At 47.3% G+C, this 27315-nt stretch overlaps 1 protein-coding gene across 1 annotated transcript in view; it reads left to right on the top strand.

Moving 5' to 3' along the window:
- The window catches only part of INO80 (INO80 complex ATPase subunit), a 131311-nt gene that overhangs the window by 52245 nt on the left and 51751 nt on the right, over positions 1-27315 (top strand). Inside the window, exons 6-17 of the mRNA XM_073639102.1 lie at positions 4319-4436; positions 5507-5718; positions 6985-7038; positions 9057-9260; positions 9473-9659; positions 9891-9958; positions 11070-11279; positions 17634-17714; positions 20071-20166; positions 22001-22060; positions 23260-23402; positions 23533-23617. Coding sequence (XP_073495203.1) covers positions 4319-4436; positions 5507-5718; positions 6985-7038; positions 9057-9260; positions 9473-9659; positions 9891-9958; positions 11070-11279; positions 17634-17714; positions 20071-20166; positions 22001-22060; positions 23260-23402; positions 23533-23617 — 1518 coding nt within the window. The remainder of the gene's footprint in view (positions 1-4318; positions 4437-5506; positions 5719-6984; positions 7039-9056; positions 9261-9472; positions 9660-9890; positions 9959-11069; positions 11280-17633; positions 17715-20070; positions 20167-22000; positions 22061-23259; positions 23403-23532; positions 23618-27315) is intronic.

A 27315-nucleotide genomic window follows, 5' to 3' on the forward strand; every position in this document is an offset into this window, starting at 1 on the left:
GGTCTGTGATTCCCCGGGGAATCACAGACTTGAGGTAGGCAAAGGGGCTGGGGAATCACAGATCGGAGGGAAAGCGGAGGAGCCGGGGAATAAAAGCGGAGGCAGGTTGAGGTGACTGGGAATCACAGAGCGGAGGCAGGTGGAGGGGCCGGGTAATCACAGAGGGGGTGCAGGCGGAGGTGACTGGGAATCAGAGCGGAGACAGGCGGAGGTGACTGGGAATCACAGAGCGGAGGCAGGTAGAGGGGCCGGGTAATCACAGAGGGGGGCAGGCGGAGGTGACCGGGAATCACAGAGCGGAGGTAGGTGGAGGGGCTGGGTAATCACAAAGTGGAGGCAGGCGGAAGGGGCCGGGGAATCACAGCGGGGGCAGACGGAAGGGGCCGGGGAATCGCAGAGCGAGGGCAGGCGGAAGTGGCCGGGGAATCGCAGAGCGGGGGGCAGATGGAAGGGGCCGGGTTATCACAGAGCGGGGGCAGGCAGAAGGGGCCGGGGAATCAGAGAGCGGGGGCAGACGGAAGGGGCCGGGGAATCACAGAGCAAAGGCAGACGGAAGGGGCCGGGTAATCAAATCACAGAGCGGGGGCAGACGGAAGGGGCCGGGGAATCAGAGAGCGGGGGCAGACGGAAGGGGCCGGGGAATCAGAGAGCGGGGTTAGACGGAAGGGGCCGGGTAATCACAGAGCGGGGCAGACGGAAGGGGCCGGGTAATCACAGAGCGGGGTGCAGACGGAAGGGGCCGGGTAATCACAGAGCGGGGCAGACGGAAGGGGCCGGGTAATCACAGAGCGGGGTGCAGACGGAAGGGGCCGGGTAATCACAGAGCGGGGGCAGACGGAAGGGGCCGGGTAATCACAGAGCGGGGCAGACGGAGGGGCTCGGGGGAATCACAGAGCGGGGGCAAACGGAAGGGGCCGTGGAATCACAGCGGGGGCAGATGGAAGGGGCCGGGGAATCACAGAGCGGGGGCAGACGGAAGGGGCCGGGTAATCACAGAGCGGGGGCAGACGGAATGAGCCGGGTAATCACAGAGCGGGGGCAGACGGAAGGGGCCGGGGAATCACGGAGCGGGGGCAGGCGGAAGGGGCCGGGGAATCACGGAGCAGGGGCAGGCGGAAGGGGCCGGGGAATCAGAGAGCGGGGGCAGACGGAAGGGGCCGGGGAATCAGAGAGCGGGGGCAGACGGAAGGGGCCGGGGAATCACAGAGGGGGGGCTGACGGAGGGACCCGGGGGAATCACAGAGCGGGGGCAAACGGAAGAGGCCGTGGAATCACAGCGGGGGCAGATGGAAGGGGCCGGGGAATCACAGAGCGAAGGCAGACGGAAGGGGCCGGGTAATCAAATCACAGAGCGGGGGCAGACGGAAGGGGCCGGGTAATCACAGAGCGGGGGCAGATGGAAGGGGCCGGGTAATCACAGAGCGGGGGCAGACGGAAGGGGCCGGGTAATCACAGAGCGGGGGCAGACGGAAGGGGCCGGGTAATCACAGAGCGGGGGCAGACGGAAGGGGCCGGGGAATCACAGAGCGGGGGCAAACGGAAGAGGCCGTGGAATCACAGCGTGGGCAGATGGAAGGGGCCGGGGAATCACAGAGCAGGGGCAGGCGGAAGGGGCCGGGGAATCACGGAGCGGGGGCAGACGGAAGGGGCCGGGTAATCACAGAGCGGGGGCAGAGGGAAGGGGCTGGGTAATCACAGCGGGGGCAGGCGGAGGGGCCCGGGGGAATCACAGAGGGGGGGCAGGGGGAAGGGGCCAGGTAATCACAGAGCGGGGGCAGAGGGAAGGGGCCGGGTAAGCACAGAGCGGGGGCAGGCGGAGGGGCCAGGTAATCACAGTGCGGGGGCAGAGGGAAGGGGCCGGGGAATCAGAGCGCGGGGGCAGGCGGAGGGGCCTGGGGAATCACAGAGCGGGGGCAAACGGAAGAGGCCGTGGAATCACAGCGGGGGCAGAGGGAAGGGGCCGGGTAATTACAGAGCGGGGGCAGGCGGAGGGGCCTGGGGAATCACAGAGCGGGGGCAGGCGGAGGGGCCCGGGGGAATCACAGAGCGGGGGCAGACGGAAGGGGCCAGGTAATCACAGAGCGGGGGCAGAGGGAAGGGGCTGGGTAATCACAGAGCCAGAGCGGGGGCAGGTGGAGGGGCCCGGGTAATCACAGAGCGGGGGCAGACTGAAGGGGCCGGGGAATCAGACAGGGAGGAGAAGACCCAGTGCACAGTCCGGCCCCTGTGCACCGAAATCTAATTGGCAGAAAACTTCAAACGCTGATTAATGAAGAACCACAGAACGGATTTCTTCACCAACTGTAACATTGTAATCAGTATTACAGCACCATTACAGCCAAGTCTTTACTTTACAAAATTTTAAGGAAAAATAGCAAAAAGAGATACACTGCCTGAACAGCCAGATTGTCATACCCGGACTATGTCCTTTCTCAAGACTCCTAGAGCTTTGACTCTGTGGTTAACATTGAGCCAATGGCAGGAACTGGCCCAGTTTGCCATGGGCACTCAGTCTTGTCCAGACTCCAGTGTAGTGTCAGATAGGGTACTCTGTGTGGCAGGTGGCTTTGTCACGGGCAAGCGGATTTGATTACTTCAAATATGGAAAACCATACATTTTTAAAACTGCATGAGGCATGAATCAGTGCCGATTTTTGTTCATCTACAGCTGACACCAATGACTAGATGGGTGTTAGCATCATTTTACATGTCCATTGTATTCTATACTGTTCTGCTACCACTAGTGCCAATGCCCCCCACAGCCGGGCATCTCTTGCATCACCATCATTTTATATCTGTGTTGTTCTGCTGCCGTGGTGGCCAGTGCTGGCTGTACACTGGCACCCATCTCCATGCCTGTCCCACCATTAGTCTGTACTATGCTGTACTGCCACTGTCGATAGACGGCCTCATGTCTCTTACTTGTCCATTGTTTCCATAGCTATATTGTACTTCTGCTGGGAATCCTACCATGCACAGGGTAAATAAACCTGAAACTGCTCCCAAAAAAGGGATCATTTTTGCATGGCTTGTTAAAATCCCCTGCTGTTTCACTTGCCAAAGGGTAAACCTGTTGATAGCTTGTTAAAAATGCATTGCTTCTTCACTTTCCAAATAGCATAGCTATTGCTGCTCCTAAAAAGGAATAATATTTGGAAGGATTATTAAAAACCTACTTGTTTTTTTTTTCCATTTTCTGAACAACAATCCTGTTGCTACTCCCCAAAAAGGGATCATTGTTGGATCACCACTTGTCAAAAAGCCGTGACTTCTTCCGTGTAGACCGCCTGTGTATAAACACAGACATGGCATTGATCTGCCTCGAAAAGGGATAATTTTTCAGCGGTGTGTTATTAAACAAGGAAATATTGCAGCACCCTGACCACTGCAATTTCCCAACAGGTTTTACATTTCCTCCTCTGTAGGGATCATTGAAATGATAATTGCAATGAAAGGTTTATAATAAAGGTTTAGGCCTTTATAATAAAGCTGGAGGCAGGTGACACAGGAGCATGTGTAATAAGGGCATTACCGCTCCCTTCTTATGTCTTATTGTTTGGTCTGGAGCAGATCTCTGGCTGGTGTATGGGACTTAAAGTACAGCAGTTTCCCTGTGAGCGGGTGAAGGAAAGTCTGATCTTGTGATAAAGTCACATTAACCAAGCAATCTGATACGCCAATATCATGGTTGCAGAACATAAAGAACCACATTTTGTTTCTTAAAAGGAAGCTATCATAAGAAAATAACAAATCAGGCTTTTGTGTCTAAAGTTGAAGTGGATATAAGTCCATCGAGTTTAACATATGACCTAACATGTTTAAAGGAAATCTGTCATCAGGTTTTACTTTTATATTCTGAGAGCAGCATGATGTAGAGGCAGAGAGCCTGATTCCAGCAATGTATCACTTACTGGACTGCTTGGTGCAGTTTTGATAAAATCTGTTTTCTTTGCTGTAGATATAGCAGTGCTATAAATGCTGAGCTGTGTATAACCCCGCCCACACCACTGATCAGAAAACAGCCAATCAGAGGTGGGGGCGGGGTTACACAGATTAGCTGGATTGCCTGATACTCGGCACCGTGTCCTACAGTGATAATCTCCTGATGATAAAACACTGATTGTATTGAAACTACAGCAAACTGCTGAGTGACACATCCCTGTAACCAGGCTCTCTACCCCTACATCTTGCTGCTCTCAGATTAAACCTGCTGGTAGATTCCCTTTTTAAATGTATTTTTGTTTTTATTTTTTGTCATTGTTTTTTCATATATCCTTAATACTAACTATTGTTTTTTTTTATTATTATTTTATTGTAGCTGCAGGAGTATCGTTTTTACAGTGCAGGCCTTCTCTCCACCCACGATCAATTTCATGAGCAACGTCATCTTAATGGACCAAAAAAGAGAAAAATTAAAAATGAAAAGAAATTGAGAGGTAACAAGTTATTTTTTTTTACCCTTCCCCTCCCCCCCAAAAAATTGTAATGTGAAATTGATGTATTAACTGCTGTATTTGCAACTAGACCCCAATTCCCAGTGTAACCCAGCAATGTTAATGGGGCAACACTTGATGAGAATTGTTTTTCACTACCCTTGTTTTGGTCTAGTTTTTGGTGTTTTTCACCTAATTTTGATTTGAGCCTTATTGATTTTTGCTAAAAAGTTGCCAAAAAAATGAAGGTTACCTAAGCTTTACAACCAGGCCTTTTCCTGCTCATCCATCAATCATAAGAAGTCAGAGACATGGCCTCCGTGAAGGATAATTGCATTTTATGACTCTTGCTTTTAATGCCATCCTCCCCAGCTCTGTGCCTAACTTTAAAGAAATGCAATTCCCTGACCCAGTGTCTTGGTAAACTTAGTACTCACAATGGGATGGGGTCTCTAACTTGTTTTAATGGCTATTCCCATCTCCAAGATCCTATCCCAATATGTGGTAGGTGTAATAATAATAGTATTAGCAAATATCTCCAATTAGAAATTTACTATAGTTCTTCTGATTAGCTATGTCGCTTACCTCATGTGCAGGGCATTGCAGTAGCTCAGGTATCCATGGTTATGACCATTCATATAGTGACAGATGCTTAATTACACAGCTCTTAGTGGTCATAACCATGGATACATAAGCTACCGCAATGCCCTGCACATGGGATAAGCAACATAGCTAATCAGAAGAACTATACTACATTTCTAATTTGAGGTATTTGCTAACATTATTACTATTACACCTCTTACACATTGAGGTAGGATCTTTGAGATGGGAATACCCCTTTAAGGATCCATCCTGACTTATAAGAGTTTGGGAACGTCTACCCTCGAGCACCTTCCTGACTATCCATATTGGAGAATGTATAAAACAATCTGTATTGTATCCATTTCCATTAGTATTCCTGTTATCAGCCCCACACTGTCTATTACCAGGTTACCAGAAGGCCTTTTTGATGTATAATTCTTCATGTCCAGGGACAAATAAAACAATTGTTAAATAATGTTTGCTTTCCGCAGCCAAGTTAAAAAAAGTGAAGAAGAAAAGGCGCCACGAAGAGGATTTGTCCGACGAAGAGTTACCACATCGTCATCACCATGCTAAAATATTTGCTAAATTTTCCCAAGATGCTCCAATTCCAATTGTGAAAAAGAAGCATATGTCGGTTGAGCAGCTAAATGCCCGTCGCAGAAAAGTGTGGCTGACGATAGTGAAGAAAGAATTGCCGAAGGTGATAGGACATATGAAATGCCATTTATACTGAAAGGGAAAAGGTCAGCAGGTTTTTGCTACTCCATCTGAGAGCAGCATGGTGTAGGGGCTGAGAGCCTGATTCCAGTGATATGTCACTTTTTGGGCTGCTTGCTGTCATTTTTGGTACAATCAAGGTTTTCTCTGTTGCAGATCTAGCAGTGCTCTGAATGCTGAGCTCTATAACCCTGCCCACACAACTTATTGGCAGCTTTCTTTGTACACTCTGCATAGGCAGAAAACTGCTAATTCGTAATGGGGCGGGTTACTCAGAGCAGGTTGACTATGCGGCACGAGGCATCCAATCTTCCAATGATAATCTTCATCTTTCTTTGTACACTCTGCATAGGCAGAAAAAAACTAATTGGTAGTGGGGACGGGTTACTCAGAGCAGGTTGACTAGGTGGAACGAGGCATCCAATCCTCTGATAATCTCCAGCTGACAGAAGCTTATTTTATTGAAACACAGCCTAGTAAGTGGCACATCGCTGGAATCAGTCTCTTAGCCCCTACATCATGCTGCTCTCAGATTATGTAGCAAACATCTACTGATGTCATAAGTGGATTTCTCACTTGCTTAAAAATTGAGCTCTAAAAATCCCTTAGCTTCCCTGATTCTGCCACTCTATTCTGTTTTGTGCAGAGAGATTCACATTTGTTTCTTCCAGAGCTCAGTATGTGAAATCTCTGCTTTGCAGTCCCATTAGACATTTCTTCAGTCATCTCTGGGCATGTGCATTGACTTGTCCTTGCCAAATGTTGCCATTAATTTGATACTGATAGACTTATACATGAGCTGCCGAGCAGTGATTGGCAGCATCGGCAAGGGAGGGGGGCAAGCACACATCCCTAGAGAAGACTTTGAAGAAACACCCAGTTGTACTGAAAAGCAGAGATTTCACATAGTGCTCTCCAGAAGAAACAAATGTGAGTATCTCTGCAATGGAGCGACACAGAGCAAAATGGAAAAAAGCTGCAGAATCTGGGGAGCTCAGGGATTTTTAGACGGCATTTAACTTGAATTTCCAGAGCAAGTGACAGGTGCTCTTGAAAAGGTCTTATTTTCCTCATTTATCAAGTAGTTACAAATTAAGTTCCAGTGTTTTTTTTATTATTTTTATTAAGCAAACCTCCCAGTATTGGTGTGATAGCTATGCTGGCCCTAATCCTGGACGATGGCAGGATTGCATGACTTTTCCAATATTTTTTTGTTTAAATCATCATAACAATTGTTCATATATTTCAGGCCTACAAGCAAAAAGCTTCAGCCCGCAACTTACTTTTAACAAACAGCAAAAAGGTAACTTATTTTCCACAATCTTTTGTAAGGGGTATATCCCCTTCCCCACTTCATGACCCGTGCAGGCTCGGTACAACCCTCTATTAGGTTGCAAAAACTGCAAACAATTTGAGAATCCAAGGCACCAGGTAGTCTCCTTCGAAAAAGTTTTATTAACACCATTAGTGCGCACACAAAAAAAAACAGTGACATGTGATGTTTCGGTCCTGCTGAGCCTTTATCAAGTACATAAGTACACCTCTTGTTTGGCTTGATAAAGGCCCTGCGTGGCCAAAATGTCACATGTCAGTGTTTTTTTACATAAGTACACCTCTTGTTTGGCTTGATAAAGGCCCTGTCACATGTCAGTGTTTTTTTACTTAAGTACACCTCTTTTTTGCTTGATAAAGGCCCTGCGTGGCCAAAATGTCGTATGTCAGTGTTTTTTTACATATGTACACCTCTTGTTTAGCATGATAAAGGTCCTACTTGGCCAAAACCTTGCATGTTGGTGTTTTTTTGTGTTTTTTTTATATATATGTACACCTCTTGTTTAGCATGATAAAGGTCCTACTTGGCCAAAACCTTGCATGTTGGTGTTTTTTTTATACATATGTACACCTCTTGTTTAGCATGATAAAGGTCCTACTTGGCCAAAACCTTGCATGTTGGTGTTTTTTTTATACATATGTACACCTCTTGTTTAGCATGATAAAGGTCCTACTTGGCCAAAACCTTGCATGTTGGTGTTTTTTTTATACATATGTACACCTCTTGTTTAGCATGATAAAGGTCCTACTTGGCCAAAACCTTGCATGTTGGTGTTTTTTTGTGTTTTTTTTATATATATGTACACCTCTTGTTTAGCATGATAAAGGTCCTACTTGGCCAAAACCTTGCATGTTGGTGTTTTTTTTATACATATGTACACCTCTTGTTTAGCATGATAAAGGTCCTACTTGGCCAAAACCTTGCATGTTGGTGTTTTTTTTATACATATGTACACCTCTTGTTTAGCATGATAAAGGTCCTACTTGGCCAAAACCTTGCATGTTGGTGTTTTTTTTATACATATGTACACCTCTTGTTTAGCATGATAAAGGTCCTACTTGGCCAAAACCTTGCATGTTGGTGTTTTTTTTTTACATATGTACACCTCTTGTTTAGCATGATAAAGGTCCTACTTGGCCAAAACCTTGCATGTTGGTGTTTTTTTGTGTTTTTTTTATATATATGTACACCTCTTGTTTAGCATGATAAAGGTCCTACTTGGCCAAAACCTTGCATGTTGGTGTTTTTTTTATACATATGTACACCTCTTGTTTAGCATGATAAAGGTCCTACTTGGCCAAAACCTTGCATGTTGGTGTTTTTTTTATACATATGTACACCTCTTGTTTAGCATGATAAAGGTCCTACTTGGCCAAAACCTTGCATGTTGGTGTTTTTTTTATACATATGTACACCTCTTGTTTAGCATGATAAAGGTCCTACTTGGCCAAAATCTTGCATGTTGGTGTTTTTTTGTGTTTTCTATACATATGTACACCTCTTGTTTGGTTTGATAAAGGCCCTGTGTGGCTGAAACGTTTTTGAAGAAGCCTACCTGGTGCCTCGGATTCTCAAATTGTTTATTTTCCACAATTGTTGGCATCTTATGTCCAATACTTGAACAGGACGTAGCGTTAATTTATCAGAGTGTTTTTAAAGGGGTTGTTCACAACTGGACAGCCTCTTTTGAATGACCTCAATGTGATAAGTAAAATAAGGAAAAATAAGCATACTTACCTCCAGCGGTGATCTCATATCATGTGAGCGCTGCAGCCAGTCACACATGGATCTGACTGGCTGCAGCCCTCTCACGATATGAACAATGTCACAAGATTTTTGGGGGACACAGCACTGGGGATGAAGGCAGCTGGAAAATAAGTGTTTTTTTTTTTTCTAGCATAGTGGGGTCATTCAAGAGGGGTTGTCAGGTAGCGGACATATCTTTCACGTTTTTACATTTTGTTTGTACTTTTATATTCTGATATTAGCTTGCCCATCAATGCATGCGGGAGGTGCGCAGAGCCGCTATCCAAGCCCAGAAAAACTGCAAGGAAACTCTCCCGCGAGCGCGCAAGCTCACCAAGGAAATGTCATTATACTGGAAGAAGTACGACAAAGTAGAGAAAGAGCATCGGAAACGGGCTGAAAAGGAGGCGTTAGAACAGCGGAAATTGGATGAAGAAATGAGAGAGGTAAACTACCCGGACACTACATATGGAGTAAAAAAAATGCTAGAATGTTTGGCATGAAACAATTATTTTTCAAAAATGTTATTCGAGGGGATTTTATATCATGGTCTGCAAGGGGTTTTGTATGTAAAATGTAACGTATCTACTGATATTGTGTCTGAGTATGGGGCGCAGCTTTACTAAGTGCTTAACCCAATGCTTTGTAATCGAAACAGGCAAAGCGGCAGCAGCGAAAGTTAAACTTTTTAATTACACAAACCGAGCTGTATGCTCACTTTGTAAGTCGCAAGCGTGAAACCGGACCAGACAGCGTGCAAGAGGAGATTTTGCGCAAGCTTGATGACTGTTCCACTCCTCAACAAAGTGGAGGTGGTTCTTTGAACATGCCCCAAGATGATTACGGTAAGACGTGGCTTGATAGTTGTCTCCAGTTTTTCAGTACATTTTATGGGATAATGACTGATGTCTATCAAATCTACAAGTTGTCTTGTAAGAAACAAGCCACCCTATGCTCTGTCGACGGGAAAGTTATAAATCTAGGAAGAAAAAAAGAAAAAAAAACTGTCTGGTCTCCATGGGGTTAATCTTTTTCCAAGATTAATCGTTTATTTAATTTTTTTCTTTTAATTTCAGACAGTGATTATTTCAAGTCCCAGGCACTGAAAAATGCAGAGGAGGCGTTTAGGATACACCAGGCACAGGTAAGACTCCTGCCTAGTCGGCTCAGGTGGATGGACTTGTATCCCGCACCGGATGCTGGGAAATAGTGTCATCGTTTTATCTTTTCTTAGTTGTATGAAATAAAAAAAGTGACTTCTATATTAGGGAATGTAATGCAAATAATTCCACACCTGCAGATCTAAAAACAGTTGTGCCCATGTAGTATATATGTAAGGATACAATCAATTCCTATCATCTCTTGTAAAGTAGAATATTTTTTTTTCAATGTTCTGTATTTTGTTAAGGCCTCCAGACGCATTAGATTAACGTGGGCCGAACCCGCTGATATCTATGAGTTTGGTCAACACTCTAATGGGTTTTGGCACCCCAGACAATGCTTGTTGTCGTCCGGCCCTGTCCCTCGTCCGGCCCTGTCCCTCGTCCGGCCCTGTCCCTCGTCCGGCCCTGTCCCTCGTCCGGCCCTGTCCCTCTTCCGGCCCTGTCCCTCCTCCGGCCCTGTCCCTCCTCCGGCCCTGTCCCTCGTCCGGCCCTGTCCCTCGTCCGGCCCTGTCCCTCGTTCCGGCCCTGTCCCTCGTTCCGGCCCTGTCCCTCGTTCCGGCCCTGTCCCTCGTTCCGGCCCTGTCCCTCGTTCCGGCCCTGTCCCTCGTTCCGGCCCCGTCCCTCGTTCCGGCCCCGTCCCTCGTTCCGGCCCCGTCCCTCGTTCCGGCCCCGTCCCTCGTTCCGGCCCCGTCCCTCGTTCCGGCCCCGTCCCTCGTTCCGGCCCCGTCCCTCGTTCCGGCCCCGTCCCTCGTTCCGGCCCCGTCCCTCGTTCCGGCCCCGTCCCTCCTCCGGCCCTGTCCTTAGTCTTTCAGTTTGGTCCCTCAGATCTCCTCTAATTTATGTGGACCAGTTGTGTAGATTTCCACCATTAAGTCTATGGGTTTGCTGGTTACAACTGATTATTTTCACACCATTTACTGCATAAGACGCATGTGACAAGACAAGCATACTCAGAGCTCAACTCTTTTTAATTTTACCCGCTCCATTTTTTTCCTAATTCTGCAGGTTCACGCTTTGCAACGCATGTGATATTTTTCTTTTGTCAGCAATATTGCAATATTTTATTTCTGGTTTTTTTTTTTTTTTTTGTAGAAAAGGTCCTTTGATGAAGATGCCAGAGAGAGCAGATTAGCTGCTTTACGGGTGGCCAACAAATTGCAAACTGGCTTTGGAGAAAGTTACAGTCTGGCTAACCCCTCTATAAGGGCAGGAGAGGATATTCCGCAGCCCACCATATTCAATGGGAAACTCAAAGGCTACCAGCTTAAAGGCATGAATTGGCTGGCCAACCTTTATGAACAGGTAACGCAGTAAAAAAATATATAAAAAAAAAATAGCCTCATCATGGACCAATTCTATATCAATCTCCAGCATAAATATTTAGTTGGTCTGAGATCCAATGTTTGCTGGCCATGGAACGTTGTGAAGAAAAGCTTTAAATCATACCTACACTTCTATTCTCCTGCATGGTCTGAGCTTCTGGCATGATGGGACCCTCCTGTACGCTGCTCAGTACGCTCGTCGTACACCAGTCTAATTATTTGGATCCATGCACAATGCTTTCCTGGTGTGGTACATTTGCCGTGGCTGATGGTCGGACCAGCATAACAAACTGGTGCTTCATGCTAGAAGGTCAGCTGCACCGGAGAACAAAAGCGATACCCCTCTAAGATACTCTATTATCGTGAAAAATTACTGTTAATCCCTTTATCACCTTGGGTTTTTCATTTTAGTTTTTTTGCTCCCCTTCTTCCTAGAGCCATAACTTTTTTTTATTTTTCAGTCAATATGGTGTGTTACAGCTTGTTTTTTGTGGGACGAGTTGTACTTTTGAATGACACCATTGATTTTACCATATTGTGTACTGGAAAATGGCAAAAAAAAAAGTGCAATTCCACAATTTTTTTTTTTTTAGTCGCTATTTTCTTAGACTTGTAGCGTCTCCATCTTTCAGGGTCTGGGGCCAGGTGAGGGCTTATTTTTTGCACACCGAGCTGATATTTTTTTATACCATTTTGGGGAAGATACAATGTTTTGATCGCCAGTTATTGCATTTTATTGCTATGTTGCGGCTTCCAAAAAAAACGTAATTCTGGCGTTTTGATTATTTTTCTCATTACATCGTTTACCAATCGGATTAATTATTTTTTATATTGATCGATCGGGTGATTCTGAAAGCGGCGATATCAAATATGTTTAGTTTTGATTTTTTTTTTATTGTTTTGTTTTGAATGGGGCAAAAAGGGGGGGGGATTTGAACTTTTTATATTTTTTACATTTTTTAAAAACATTTTTTTTTATCTTTCACTGGCTCAATAGTCTTCAGCCCTGCTATGTGTAACAAAAATGCTCATCTGCTATGAACGCAAACTGCTGGGCGGTGCTCATAGCACCCCGGCAATGACAATCGCAGGGGTCTCCTGCAGACCCCGGGTTGTCATGCCAACCCATCGGCAACCATGTGACACGGGCGACAATGGGTGGAGTTAGTGACGCGCTTCCAGTAAGCGCGAGTTAAATGCTGCTGTCAGAGATTGACAGCTGCATTTAACTAGTTAACAGCCACGGATGGATCGCAGTTCCACCCGCAGCTGTTAGGGCTGCATGACAACTGATCAGATCCGCTATCATGTGGCTGAAAACTTGTGGGCTCATCGCCGGAGCCCGCGTACAGTACAGGGATACGACCTTGGACATACTTATACGTCTAAGGTCGTAAAGGGGTTAAAGGGAATCTGTCGCCAGATTTTTGCAATGGAGAGTAGCATAATGTAGGGGCAGAGATGCTGATTCCAGCGATGTGTCACTTACTGGGCTGCGTGGTGTAGTTTTCATAGAATCCCTGCTTTCTGTGCAATAGATGCAGCAGTGCTCTTAATGCTGAGCTCTGTGTAACCCCGCCCACACCCCTGATAGGCAGCTTCCTGTGTACATTGTCAGCTGCCAATCAGAGGTACCTGGCAATTGACGCCTAGTCCGGCAGTGATAATCTCCTGCTAATAAAATACTGATTGTATTGAAACTACAGCAAGCTGCCACATCCCTGGAATCCAGCTCTGCCCCTACACATGCCGCTCTCAGATTAAATAACAAAAAACTGCTGACAGATTCCCTTTAAGACCAATCTGGGGCACACATTGCAGACGCAGTCACGATCATCCACACTCCATGATTTGCCTTTGCCCCTGTCGAACCCTGGTTTTTCTCTATTTACATGTCACTGCTTGTTTTTGTTTGGCTTTTCGTTCTTTCAGCTCAATTGTTTTTCATCCCAAAGGAACATTGCTTTTACGTCTCTGTACTGACACTTTGACCTTTTACCACTGTAGCGATTTATATTTTACTTGCTCTTCCCCTGTAGTGTATTATATTTTACTTGCTCTTCCCCTGTAGTGTTTTATATTTTGCTTCCTCTACCACTGTAGTGTTTTATATTTTGCTTCCTCTACCACTGTAGTGTTTTATATTTTACTTGCTCCACCACTGTAGAGTTTTATATTTTACTTGCTCTTCCCCTGTAGTATATTATATTTTACTTGTTCTACCACTGTAGAGTTTTATATTTTACTTGCTCTTCCTCTGTAGTGTATTATATTTTACTTGTTCTACCACTGTAGTGTTTTATATTTTGCTTTCTCTACCACTGTAGTGTTTTATATTTTACTTGCTCTACCACTGTAGAGTTTTATATTTTACTTGCTCTTCCCCTGTAGTGTGTTATATTTTACTTGCTCTACCATTGTAGAGTTTTATATTTTACTTGCTCTTCCCCTGTAGTGTTTTATATTTTACTTCCTCTACCACTGTAGAGTTTTATATTTTACTTCCTCTACCCATGTGGAGTTTTATATTTTACTTTCTCTACCATTGTAGAGTTTTATATTTTACTTGCTCTACCATTGTAGAGTTTTATATTTTACCTGCTCTTCCCCCTGTAGTATTTTATACTTTACTTGCACTTCCCCTGTAGTGTATTATATTTTACCTGCTCTTCCCCTGTAGTGTATTATATTTTACCTGCTCTTCCCCTGTAGTGTATTATATTTTACCTGCTCTTCCCCTGTAGTGTATTATATTTTACTTGCTCTTCCCCTGCAGTGTATTATATTTTACTTGCTCTTCCCCTGTAGTGTATTATATTTTACTTGCTCTTCCACTGTAGTATATTATATTTTACTTCTTCTTCCCCTGTAGTGTTTTATATTTTACTTGCTCTACCACTGTAGTATTTTATATTTTACTTGCTCTTCCCCTGTAGTATTTTATATTTTACTTGCTCTACCACTGTAGTGTTTTATATTTTACTTGCTCTTCCCCTGTAGTATTTTATATTTTACTTGCTCTTCCCCTGTAGTGTATTATATTTTACTTGCTCTTCCCCTGTAGTGTATTATATTTTACTTGCTCTTCCCCTGTAGTGTTTTATATTTTACTTGCTCTTCCCCTGTAGTATTTTATATTTTACTTGCTCTTCCCCTGTAGTGTATTATATTTTACTTGCTCTTCCCCTGTAGTGTATTATATTTTACTTGCTCTTCCCCTGTAGTGTATTATATTTTACTTGCTCTTCCCCTGTAGTGTATTATATTTTACTTGCTCTTCCCCTGTAGTGTATTATATTTTACTTGCTCTTCCCCTGTAGTGTATTATATTTTACTTGCTCTTCCCCTGTAGTGTATTATATTTTACCTGCTCTTCCCCTGTAGTGTATTATATTTTACTTGCTCTTCCCCTGTAGTGTATTATATTTTACTTGCTCTTCCCCTGTAGTGTATTATATTTTACCTGCTCTTCCCCTGTAGTGTATTATATTTTACTTGCTCTTCCCCTGTAGTGTATTATATTTTACTTGCTCTTCCCCTGTAGTGTATTATATTTTACTTGCTCTTCCCCTGTAGTGTATTATATTTTACTTGCTCTTCCCCTGTAGTGTATTATATTTTACTTGCTCTTCCCCTGTAGTGTATTATATTTTACCTGCTCTTCCCCTGTAGTGTATTATATTTTACTTGCTCTTCCCCTGTAGTGTATTATATTTTACTTGCTCTTCCCCTGTAGTGTATTATATTTTACTTGCACTTCCCCTGTAGTGTGTTATATTTTACTTGCTCTTCCCCTGTAGTGTATTATATTTTACTTGCTCTTCCCCTGTAGTGTATTATATTTTACTTGCTCTTCCCCTGTAGTGTATTATATTTTACTTGCTCTTCCCCTGTAGTGTATTATATTTTACTTGCTCTACCATTGTAGAGTTTTATAGTTCTTTCCAGTGTTTGAATTAAGTGGTGTCTTGTTAAGAAAATATTTACTTTTCCATTAACCAAATCCTATAGTGTATTGAGGTCTGTAGCTGTCGGCTGAACGATGAATCTCTCCCGACTCTTGCATAGATAAGATCACTTGCAGAATTAACTTATTTTCATACTCTCATATCCGTGGAAAAATAAAGTAAATACATGTCTGTTTTTCTTTAAAATTTCAACAAAGGATCACTGAAATAACATGTTAAAATTTGGTCCCTTTCCGCAACAATTATTTTTATGTATCGGACGCAGGGTTGTTTTTTTTTCAACAGTTTTGTCAGCAGCCCATTTTATTTTAAAGGGGGTATTGCTACGTTTAAATATTTTTTTTTTTATCTGATGTCCTCCTGTAACTGGGGCTGGTGTATTAGTTACAGTGGAAATGGCTGCATAGCAGAGTGGTCTGGGGCTCTTGCTCCTTCCCGCACCCGGTGATCACATGACTGCTGGGTCTGGAGGAAGAGGCGCCTTTAACTCTTTAACTATGTACTGTATATACAGTGCTTGTCTAGCACTGTGTATACAGTGATCGGAAAGGCAAGTACTGTAATAAACTGTCCCTCCCTCCTGTGTCGGTAATCTGGTTGTGTCTGATGGAGAGCTTCCCCCTGCGAGAGCGTCACGATCGCGTGCAACTCGTTACTATACAGCGACATTTAAGAACGTCACTTCTGAGGATAGTGATAACCACCCGGACGTTTATTGTCTATGGGCAGTCCGGAAGTAGTTAATTAACCTTGTTAGTATAAACGGGAAAATAGATGTATAGTGCACATGGTGCTGTTTTTTTTTTTTTTTACAAAGTGGAAAAAGAAGCAGCATGTCAACTCTTCAGATGCTTCTACTTGAAACAAAAATTAATAATGCAATAGAAGCTGAAAAAAATCTTGGCAAGAAATGCTTAAAAAAGCACAAGGTTTTTAAAGCATTTTTTGCCTTTTGTATTTTTTTAACCTAGAAAATCGATGCCAAAATCAGGCTATTGAGCACTTTTCTTATCCCAAAATATTCCTTAACCCATATCCCAGGTGGCCAATATATTTATTTTTGATTGTCCGTTTTTGCCTCGACAAGTCATCGGAGCCCCATGATCATGTCGAGATGGTGGTACAGCAGCAACCAGTCCATTTAAATGCCGCTGTCAGTGAAATACAGCAGCAGTTAAATGATTAACCGGTTTTACAAGCAGATGCCAGCTGTATAACACAGTCGGCATCTGCCAGATAAGCTACGGGCGTAGCTCCTGAGCCCATTCCGTACCCACAATGAAGGACATATAAGTATAGCCTATCCTATCTTGGGAAGGGGGTAAGTATTCTTGAGAACAACCCCTCTGAGTTGTTGCAGCTTCCAGCCGCTGCACAATAACTGTATGCTGTCTCCTTATATTTATATCTCAGACACCTCTCTGTTCTTTTTTACTCCCTTTTTGTTTCATCCTACTGGCAGAATAATCGGAGATCACCCCAATGTCGGTCTCCATTTGCTGTTAATGGTTTGACATTACTGAGCGAGACTGGTGTCATCGCACAAGTCTGTTACTGACTGCTGTGCAAAACACTAAAAAGTAAAGTGGTGATCCTATAATTTGTATCTAAGGGTTGTAGAATAATTGTTTCCGATATCACATACTGAATAGGTCTTACTAAAATATTTACGGAGGTATTCCAGTGTAGATACATTATCATCTATCTACCAGTGTTGATAAACTATCAACTATCTACGTGATCGCTAATAGTTGTTATATTGGTCCTGCTGCTGAGACTGGTTTCTTTAGTGCCATAGATTTGACCAGACACTCCATTTGATTCCTCTTGGCAGTGCGCTTGTGGAGAACAAGGCGATCCATGGGGTAAAGATAATTGATCTAATCTGGAATACCCCAATAAAAGGAATATGTCACAAGACCTTTACCACTTAATGTAAAGATAGAGACCCTGATTCCAGTGATGTCATTCACTGGGCTGCTTGCTGTAGTTTTTTTTAATCAAATCACAGTTAGGAGATTATCAATGGAGGACTAGTAAACCTGCTGCCTAGTAATCCTCCATATTCATGAGTTCTGTATAACCCTTCCCCCACCACTGATTGGCAGCTTTCTGCCTATGCACAGTGTACACAGAAAGCTGCCAATCAGAGGTGTGGGCGGGGTTATACAGAGCTCAGCACTCAGAGCTAGCTGCTAGATCTGCAGCAGAGAAAACGGTTATTTTTATCAAAATTGCACCCAGCAGCCCAATAAGTGACACATCGCTGGAATCAGGGTCTCCGCCCCTACATCAGGCTGCGCTCCGACGGGGTATCAAACACCTGGTGACAGATTCCCTTTAAATGGCTACATTTTGCATTTTAGGGTATTAATGGCATCCTAGCTGATGAAATGGGCCTGGGAAAAACTGTCCAGAGCATCGCTCTACTAGCACATCTTGCAGAGGTAAGTGTGATCTTTTTTCTTTCTGAAGGTAAGATGTCCAAAAAAAATACAATTTTTAATGCATATTTTTATTTGTGTCCCTATTTTTGGTTCCGGTCATTTTTAATGATATTATTATGGCGTGGATCTGGCACTGGTTTGTGCTGGCATGAGCAATAGATTGATTTTTGTTTTTTTTTAAATTTATTTTGTGTTTTTGTTATTTTACCATTATATGTCTCAAATGACCTCATAAAAGAGCTGAAGGATACAATGAATGAACTGACCAAATTAACTGCTGCAATGCCCACGATCTTTGCCAACACTAATTGTGGCCGTTTAACTCTTTACATGCTACGGTCACCAGCGATCGCGACATGTAGATGGTTATGAGCGAGAGGGGGCTCCTTCTTTTTCTCCTTTGCGCCCATCTCCCCACCCCAAGATCCGATTGTGGAGTGCCCTGGCAATCCGAGACCATATAATGGGTCTGCCAGCTACACTGGCCTGTTTGGCCTTGTCATAAACAGGGTATAATAAGCGTCCTGTCAATGTAAAGCTGACAGGTCTAATTCCCTGCACTACAGGATTATTGCAGTGTAATAGATCAGTACTGCCTCGAAGGATTAAGTCATCTTATCACTTTTACTACATGGGGAAGGGCGTAAAAAAAAAAAAAAAATCCTGAATTGCTGGCTTATGATCACAAAAATCAGAGAAAAAAAGCGATCAATAAACAGGTGTAATACTCCAAAACAATCTTCTACCTTTAATGTATACGGAATGGGTTCATGTTAAATCAATTTTTATTCAACTATTCTTAAAAATATAATGGCTTAAATGGGTATTCCCATCTCTAAGATCCTATCCCAATATGTAGTAGCTGTAATAATAATAATATTAACAAATACCTCCAATTAGAAATGTAGTATAGTTCTTCTGATTCGCTATGTCACTTACCCCATGTGCAGGCATTGCAGTAGCTTAGGTATCCATGGTTACGACCACTAGCAACTGTCACTATATGAGTAGTTGTAACCATGGATACCTAAGCTATGCCCTGCACATGGAGTAAGTGACATCAGAAGAACTATACTAAATTTCTAATTGGAGGTATTTGTTACTATTATTATTACACCTACTACATGTTTGGGTATTATCTTAGAGATGGGAATACCCCATTAATATTAAAAACATGATCGAGCAATTTAAGATGTAAGGGTGTCTACAACTCCGACTCCAACTCGTCAATTTCCATGACACCGACTCCACAACTCCGACTCCACAGCCCTGCTTGTTACTGAAATTAAAGAACCCATTTAAGTTATCGTATAACTTTTACCACACCGGGGGAAATTCCTAAACTACAGGTTTTTGTTCACTACCACACAAAAATTGAGGGGGAAAAAAAAACAATCAAAATTTGTTATGGCACCAATAAAAATTTCAACTCATCCCTTGCATTTCTCTTTCGGGTGAAAATTAATTTAACGTTTTATCTCTCAAAATATGTAACTGCCCCCCCACTCCTCCCTTCGAAAAAAAACAATAAAACCTTATAACCCTTGCATCACTGTAATCGTACTGAAGTGAAGAATAAAATTGTCTTTCTTTATTACTTTTATCGCATGGTGACCAGCATAAAACTGTATCTAGAAAAAAACAACAAAAAAACCCAAAACTGATGGCTTTGTTTGTTTGAGATTTCCATTGCATGCTTGGATACACAAAGGTAGCATCATCAGGGGGCAGAGGGTGTTGTCACTGCTGCAGCCCTCGCCCCTTCCCTGAAATGAAGTGTCATCGGTGACCTTGGTTTCAGGGTCTGGGCTTGTGTATACGTCATGCAAGACACACTAACAGTGCGCTCTGCTTTGTTGCCAGCTTGTTACTGCTGATCTGAGCTGGCAATAGAGTGCACTGTCACTGTGCACATCCCAGTACTAGCCCAGCCCCTGAAACGAGCCTCACTGACGATGCAACCACATATAGGATGTTGTTGCAATTGGGAGAAATAGTTCTACAAATTGTGGAGTCTATTTTCTCCTGTTATCTATTGTGAAAACATATGAAAACTTTCAGGCTAAAGCAACATTTTAATGGAGGAAAAAAAAGAAATCAATATTTTGATCCCACATCAGGGTCACTTTTGTGGGCTTTCTGCTATACTGGCATCTTCCAATTTGTTATTTACAGCTAACACAAAGTACAATGTGTCATGAAAAAACCTGATCACTGTCACTGAGATATGGGGAAGCGCTCTAAAGTTATTGCAACATGCCCTGTCCGATTCGGAAAATGGGGCTCTTGGAAGATGGAGACTGGCTTTGGCGGTGAGGGGCTAATGTTTTGTTGTTTCTTGGCTTTCTTTGTCCAGCGGGAGAACATCTGGGGTCCTTTTCTAATTATTTCACCTGCCTCAACATTGAACAACTGGCATCAAGAGTTTTCAAGATTTGTGCCAAGGTTCAAGGTAATGAAGATCTGTATACGTTTTTAGCATGTGCTTTTGAAATGACTTTAATTAATTTACTACTAATCTTTTTCAAGTTTTCAGTCTGACCAGTCTGTTATGAAACTTGTGAAAGGGGTACAAAATGCCCTATTAGACAATATACCCCCCTTTTTTAAATGGAATCTGTTGGCAGGTCTTTGGTTTGGAGTCTGTAAGCAGCATAATCTAGGGGCTAAAACCCTGATTCCAGCAATGTATCACTTACTGGGCTGCTTGCTGCAGTTTTGATGCAATCCCTGTTTTCTCTGCTATAGATGTAGCAGCGCTATGAATGATTGTGAGCTGTGAATAACCCCGCCCACACCACTGATTGGCAGCAAGTTGACAAATCAGTGGTGGGGGCGGAGTTACTCAAATTAGCTATCTGTCACATGACACCTAGTCCTGTAGTAACAATCTCCTGATGATAAAACACAGATTGTATTGAAACTGCAGCAAATGAAAGTGACGCATCGCTGGAATAAGGCTTTCTGCCTCTGCATCAACAACTAGGGTGTTGCAGAAAATTGTTCTGCCATCTGCTTCAGCAACCCTTTCTTTCTGCAGTTAGGACGGCGTGCTCCCAGGAATCATGCATTCAAAGACATGTGCTACAATGCTGCAGCTTGTGGTTGGGGAACAATTAATAATGGGAACGTGACCTATTGCTCCTTTGGCATGGCGAGGAGCTTTGGTGCACTGTTCTGCTCTCACCATGAAGTCCTGTTCCTCTGTGTTGATTGACAGCACTCGCTTGGCCAAAATGAACACTGTCTGATAAGAACCCTGCAGCGTGTGCTCACACTCCTCTCCCCCCTCTGCCTCTCCTCATCTCTCTGAACCCTGTAACAGAAGAGCGAGCGGTGGCAGCAGAGTTCTCTGTGAGCTCAGACGTTCGCCCCTGCTGTTCCTCTGTGCATGCGTATGCTGGAGGACTCTTTTCAGGCAGCGCTTGCTCTGGCTAAGCGAGTGTTGTCAATCAGCCCAGAGAGAAGCGGACGCTCGTGCTAATCGAGGGGTGGAGTGGTGCACCAAATCTCTCGGTCACGCTAAGATTTGGCGTGACTTCTTTTGTGTGTCGCACCACAATGATAAGCGGGGGCTCGGGAGAGGAGTGGAGCGAGGGCTCGGGAGTGGTGTGCGGGCTTGGGAGAGGAGCAGGGGGCTTGGAAGAGGAGCAGGGGGCTTGGGAGAGGAGCCGGGACTAGGTTGGGAGTGGAGCCGGGGCTAGGTTGGGAGTGGAGCCGGGGCTAGGTTGGGAGTGGAGCCGGGGCTAGGTTGGGAGTGGAGCCGGGGCTAGGTTGGGAGTGGAGCCGGGGCTAGGTTGGGAGTGGAGCCGGGACTAGGTTGGGAGTGGAGCCTGCTCCACACACACTTGGATGTTGGCTGTGTTTCTATATACAGTTTCTACATACAGCCGGCATCCAAAATGGCAACACAATTGCCATTGGGAGTGGAGCGGGGGCTCGGGAGTGGAGCGGGGGCTCGGGAGTGGAGCCAGGGTTCATTGGGAGAGGTATGGGGGCTCGGGAGAGGAGCCTGCTCCACACACTCTTCGTTGTTGGCTGTGTTTCTATATACAGCCGGCATCCAAAATGGCAGCACAAACCAAATCCCCCCCCCCCCCTTACAATCTCCTGAATTTTTTAAAATCACTAAATTATATAAAAATCTCTACAAGTTTGGCATCTGTGAAATTGTCCCGGCCTGAAGAATCCTATTGCCAGGGCACTGTGACCGCACGACGTTGTTTAATGACATTAACCCTCTGACAGCCGTTCCCTGGACACTGACGAGGTGTTTTCTTTTCTAGGTCCTGCCTTACTGGGGCAATCCACACGAAAGGAAAGTGATTCGGAAATTTTGGGGTCAGGTGAGAATCAATGAGCAATTCTTTTTAAAGCACTATTGTGTTACACCTAATCTCTTTTTTATTCTACCTAATATTTTTTAGAAATCAAGTAGCGATTCCTGCTTAAATATAACACATGAGCTATTTCTAGTGATTAGTCCTTTTTTTTTAGTTTTATTTTCTGTAATTTTGGGTACTATCACTGCAAATGATCAGCATTGCTCATAGAAGAGAAGGGAAATCCCATCAATATATGATGATAGAAAATAAACCCCAACAGCTCCAGCTTCTACCGGGCACTTAGTGATCACATACATTTCATCTTGGGCTTGATTTTATGGACCATGAACATCGGACAGCTGAGGTCTCCTGACCCCAACTATCAGTCTCATATATACTGTTAGGCCTTGTGCACACAGACTTTTGAGGCAGCCAAAAACAACAAGTTTTCTAGTGGGACATTTCTGCAGGAAAAAGGCTGCATAAAATCTGCATTTTTTTGTGTGTTTTTTTTTATGTTTTTTTTTCCAGTCATTAGAATGAGTGAAAAACGCTTAAAGCATTGACATGCTGCAAATCTGCAAAGAAGAAATAAGCACCGTGTGCATGAGATTCCTGGAATTGAATTCCCTGGTGCTGTAAAATGCTGCGTTTTTGGCAGCTAAAATGCGACATGTGCACATACCTCTATTTTAGGAAATCTCCAGAGATAGTAGTGGCAATGTTGTGGAACAGACACTGATTTTTCCACCATTTAAGCTGCATACATTCAGTTTCTGGGGTACCCCCGCAGTGGTGGGGGCTCTTGTGTGGGATAACACCTCATTTGAACTCTTACAGGAGTTGATTTCTTAAAAAAATAACTTCCAAAATTCCTGCACTCAAGTCCACAACCATAAACCATGTTGCCGATCCGTCTTAAACACAAATTTCCCCATTACTGAAATAAGAGATGACAGTTGGTGCTCATAAAGTTCTATGGAGAACTGTAACTGTCATTGCAGCAGAATGTCTGTATCTCCCTCTAGCTCCTCCCATCCTCCATAGAATCTTATAAGCACCAACTGTTGTCTCCTATCTCAGTAATTGGGAAATCTGTCTAAACTGAATGAAAATTTTACCCCTCAATTGAGAGTGAAAAATCAGCCCAGGAGGTGAAAAAAAAAGCCGATTTCCTTGTACTCTACCTACCCCTGACTCCTCTTCTTTTCTCTTTTTAGAAAACTCTGTACACCCAGGAGGCCCCATTCCATGTAGTGATCACTAGTTACCAGCTGGTAGTGCAAGATGTGAAATACTTCCAGCGGGTGAAGTGGCAGTATATGGTGCTGGATGAAGCCCAAGCCTTGAAGAGCAGTTCCAGGTACTCGGCATTCTCCCCTTCCAGCTCTTCTGCCGATGGCGATCCATTGTGAATCTCAATATTCTTCTCGCTGCCGTAAAATCATTTGTGCTATGAAGCGTGAATTTATTATCTCCTTCTGACCTTTTAGTGTTCGGTGGAAGATCCTGTTACAGTTTCAGTGTCGCAATAGGCTACTTTTAACTGGCACCCCCATCCAAAATACAATGGCCGAGGTACAGATTTATTATTTCTTTGTTTCACAATGCTTAGGAGTTTGATTAATGGTTACTAGTAGGAATTAAAGCGGACCTGTCACCACATTTTTTTTAAAATCATCCATACAGTTCCAGTGATATGGACTTTTTATTTAGTGCTATTTTTATGGTCTTTCCAAGGGAGCGTGGCTCTCAGGAGTCTCTGGGGGGGCGTGGCTCTCAGGAGTCTCTGGGGGGGCGTGGCTCTCAGGAGTCTCTGGGGGGGCGTGGCTCTCAGGAGTCTCTGGGGGGGCGTGGCTCTCAGGAGTCTCTGGGGGGGCGTGGCTCTCAGGAGTCTCTGGGGGGGCGTGGCTCTCAGGAGTCTCTGGGGGGGCGTGGCTCTCAGGAGTCTCTGGGGGGGGCGTGGCTCTTGGGAGTCTCTGGGGGTGTGTGGCTCTCAGGAGTCTCTGGGGGTGCGTGGCTCTCAGGAGTCTCTGGGGGGCGTGGCTCTCTGCCTTCTCCCGGGGGGGGGGGGGGGTGTGGCTCTCAGCCTTCTCCCTGGGGGGTGTGTGGCTCTCAGCCTTCTCCCTGGGGGGTGTGTGGCTCTCAGCCTTCTCCCTGGGGGGTGTGTGGCTCTCAGCCTTCTCCGTGGGGGGGGGTGTGGCTCTCAGCCTTCTCCCTGGGGGGCGTGGCTCTCAGCCTTCTCCCTGGGGGGGCGTGGCTCTCAGCCTTCTCCCTGGGGGGCGTGGCTCTCAGCCTTCTCCCTGGGGGGGCGTGGCTCTCAGCCTTCTCCCTGGGGGGGCGTGGCTCTCAGCCTTCTCCCTGGAGGCCGTGGCGTGGCTCTCAGCCTTCTCCCTGGGGGCCGTGGCGTGGCTCTCAGCCTTCTCCCTGGGGGCCGTGGCGTGGCTCTCAGCCTTCTCCCTGGGGGCCGTGGCTCTCAGCCTTCTCCCTGGGGGGCGTGGCTCTCAGCCTTCTCCCTGGGGGGCGTGGCTCTCAGCCTTCTCCCTGGGGGGCGTGGCTCTCAGCCTTCTCCCTGGGGGGCGTGGCTCTCAGCCTTCTCCCTGGGGGCTGTGGCTCTCAGCCTTCTCCCTGGGGGGGCTGTGGCTCTCAGCCTTCTCCCTGGGGGGGCTGTGGCTCTCAGCCTTCTCCTTGGGGGGGCTGTGGCTCTCAGCCTTCTCCCTGGGGGGGCTGTGGCTCTCAGCCTTCTCCCTGGGGGGGCGTGGCTCTCAGCCTTCTCCCTGGGGGGGCGTGGCTCTCAGCCTTCTCCCTGGGGGGGCGTGGCTCTCAGCCTTCTCCCTGGGGGGGCGTGGCTCTCAGCCTTCTCCCTGGGGGGGCGTGGCTCTCAGCCTTCTCCCTGGGGGCCGTGGCGTGGCTCTCAGCCTTCTCCCTGGGGGCCGTGGCGTGGCTCTCAGCCTTCTCCCTGGGGGCCGTGGCTCTCAGCCTTCTCCCTGGTGGCCGTGGCTCTCAGCCTTCTCCCTGGTGGCCGTGGCTCTCAGCCTTCTCCCTGGGGGGCGTGGCTCTCAGCCTTCTCCCTGGGGGGCGTGGCTCTCAGCCTTCTCCCTGGGGGCTGTGGCTCTCAGCCTTCTCCCTGGGGGCTGTGGCTCTCCGCCTTCTCCCTGGGGGCTGTGGCTCTCAGCCTTCTCCCTGGGGGGGCTGTGGCTCTCAGCCTTCTCCCTGGGGGGGCTGTGGCTCTCAGCCTTCTCCCTGGGGGGGCTGTGGCTCTCAGCCTTCTCCCTGGGGGGGCTGTGGCTCTCAGCCTTCTCCCTGGGGGGGCTGTGGCTCTCAGCCTTCTCCCTGGGGGGGCTGTGGCTCTCAGCCTTCTCCCTGGGGGGGCTGTGGCTCTCAGCCTTCTCCCTGGGGGGGCTGTGGCTCTCAGCCTTCTCCCTGGGGGGGCTGTGGCTCTCAGCCTTCTCCCTGGGGGGGCTGTGGCTCTCAGCCTTCTCCCTGGGGGGGCTGTGGCTCTCAGCCTTCTCCCTGGGGGGGCTGTGGCTCTCAGCCTTCTCCCTGGGGGGGCTGTGGCTCTCAGCCTTCTCCCTGGGGGGGCTGTGGCTCTCAGCCTTCTCCCTGGGGGGGCTGTGGCTCTCAGCCTTCTCCCTGGGGGGGCTGTGGCTCTCAGCCTTCTCCCTGGGGGGGCTGTGGCTCGCAGGCTTCTCCCTGGGGGGCGTGGCTCTCAGCCTTCTCCCTGGGGGGCTGTGGCTCTCAGCCTTCTCCCTGGGGGGCTGTGGCTCTCAGCCTTCTCCCTGGGGGGCTGTGGCTCTCAGCCTTCTCCCTGGGGGGCGTGGCTCTCAGCCTTCTCCCTGGGGGGCGTGGCTCTCAGCCTTCTCCCTGGGGGGCGTGGCTCTCAGCCTTCTCCCTGGGAGCTGTGGCGTGGCTCTCAGCCTTCTCCCTGGGAGCTGTGGCGTGGCTCTCAGCCTTCTCCCTGGGAGCTGTGGCGTGGCTCTCAGCCTTCTCCCTGGGGGGGCGTGGCTCTCAGCCTTCTCCCTGGGGGCCGTGGCGTGGCTCTCAGCCTTCTCCCTGGGGGGGCGTGGCTCTCAGCCTTCTCCCTGGGGGCCGTGGCGTGGCTCTCAGCCTTCTCCTGGGGGGGGGGGGGGCGTGGCTCTCTGCTTTCTCCCTGGGGGGGCGTGGCTCTCAGCCTTCTCCCTGGGAGCTGTGGCGTGGCTCTCAGCCTTCTCCCTGGGGGGGCGTGGCTCTCAGCCTTCTCCCTGGGGGCCGTGGCGTGGCTCTCAGCCTTCTCCTGTGGGGGGGGGGCGTGGCTCTCTGCTTTCTCCCTGGGGGGGCGTGGCTCTCAGCCTTCTCCCTGGGGGGCTGTGGCTCTCAGCCTTCTCCCTGGGGGGCTGTGGCTCTCAGCCTTCTCCCTGGGGGGCTGTGGCTCTCAGCCTTCTCCCTGGGGGGCGTGGCTCTCAGCCTTCTCCCTGGGGGGCGTGGCTCTCAGCCTTCTCCCTGGGGGGCGTGGCTCTCAGCCTTCTCCCTGGGAGCTGTGGCGTGGCTCTCAGCCTTCTCCCTGGGAGCTGTGGCGTGGCTCTCAGCCTTCTCCCTGGGAGCTGTGGCGTGGCTCTCAGCCTTCTCCCTGGGGGGGCGTGGCTCTCAGCCTTCTCCCTGGGGGCCGTGGCGTGGCTCTCAGCCTTCTCCCTGGGGGGGCGTGGCTCTCAGCCTTCTCCCTGGGGGCCGTGGCGTGGCTCTCAGCCTTCTCCTGGGGGGGGGGGGGGGCGTGGCTCTCTGCTTTCTCCCTGGGGGGGCGTGGCTCTCAGCCTTCTCCCTGGGAGCTGTGGCGTGGCTCTCAGCCTTCTCCCTGGGGGGGCGTGGCTCTCAGCCTTCTCCCTGGGGGCCGTGGCGTGGCTCTCAGCCTTCTCCTGTGGGGGGGGGGCGTGGCTCTCTGCTTTCTCCCTGGGGGGGCGTGGCTCTCAGCCTTCTCCTGGGGGGGGGGCGTGGCTCTCTGCTTTCTCCTTGGGGGGGCGTGGCTCTCAGCCTTCTCCCTGGGGGCCGTGGCGTGGCTCTCAGCCTTCTCCCTGGGGGCCGTGGCGTGGCTCTCAGCCTGCTCCTGGGGGGGAGGGGGGGCGTGGCTCTCTGCTTTCTCCCTGGGGGGGCGTGGCTCTCAGCCTTCTCCCTGGGGGCCGTGGCTCTCTGCTTTCTCCCTGGGGGGGCGTGGCTCTCAGCCTTCTCCCTGGGGGCCGTGGCGTGGCTTTCAGCCTTCTCCCTGGGGGCCGTGGCGTGGCTCTCAGCCTTCTCCTGGGGGGGGG

The sequence above is a fragment of the Phyllobates terribilis genome, unplaced genomic scaffold, assembly GCF_046119375.1.
Source record: "Phyllobates terribilis strain yellow unplaced genomic scaffold, ASM4611937v1 Scaffold_7__3_contigs__length_470593459, whole genome shotgun sequence".
In the NCBI taxonomy this organism is placed as follows: domain Eukaryota; kingdom Metazoa; phylum Chordata; class Amphibia; order Anura; family Dendrobatidae; genus Phyllobates; species Phyllobates terribilis.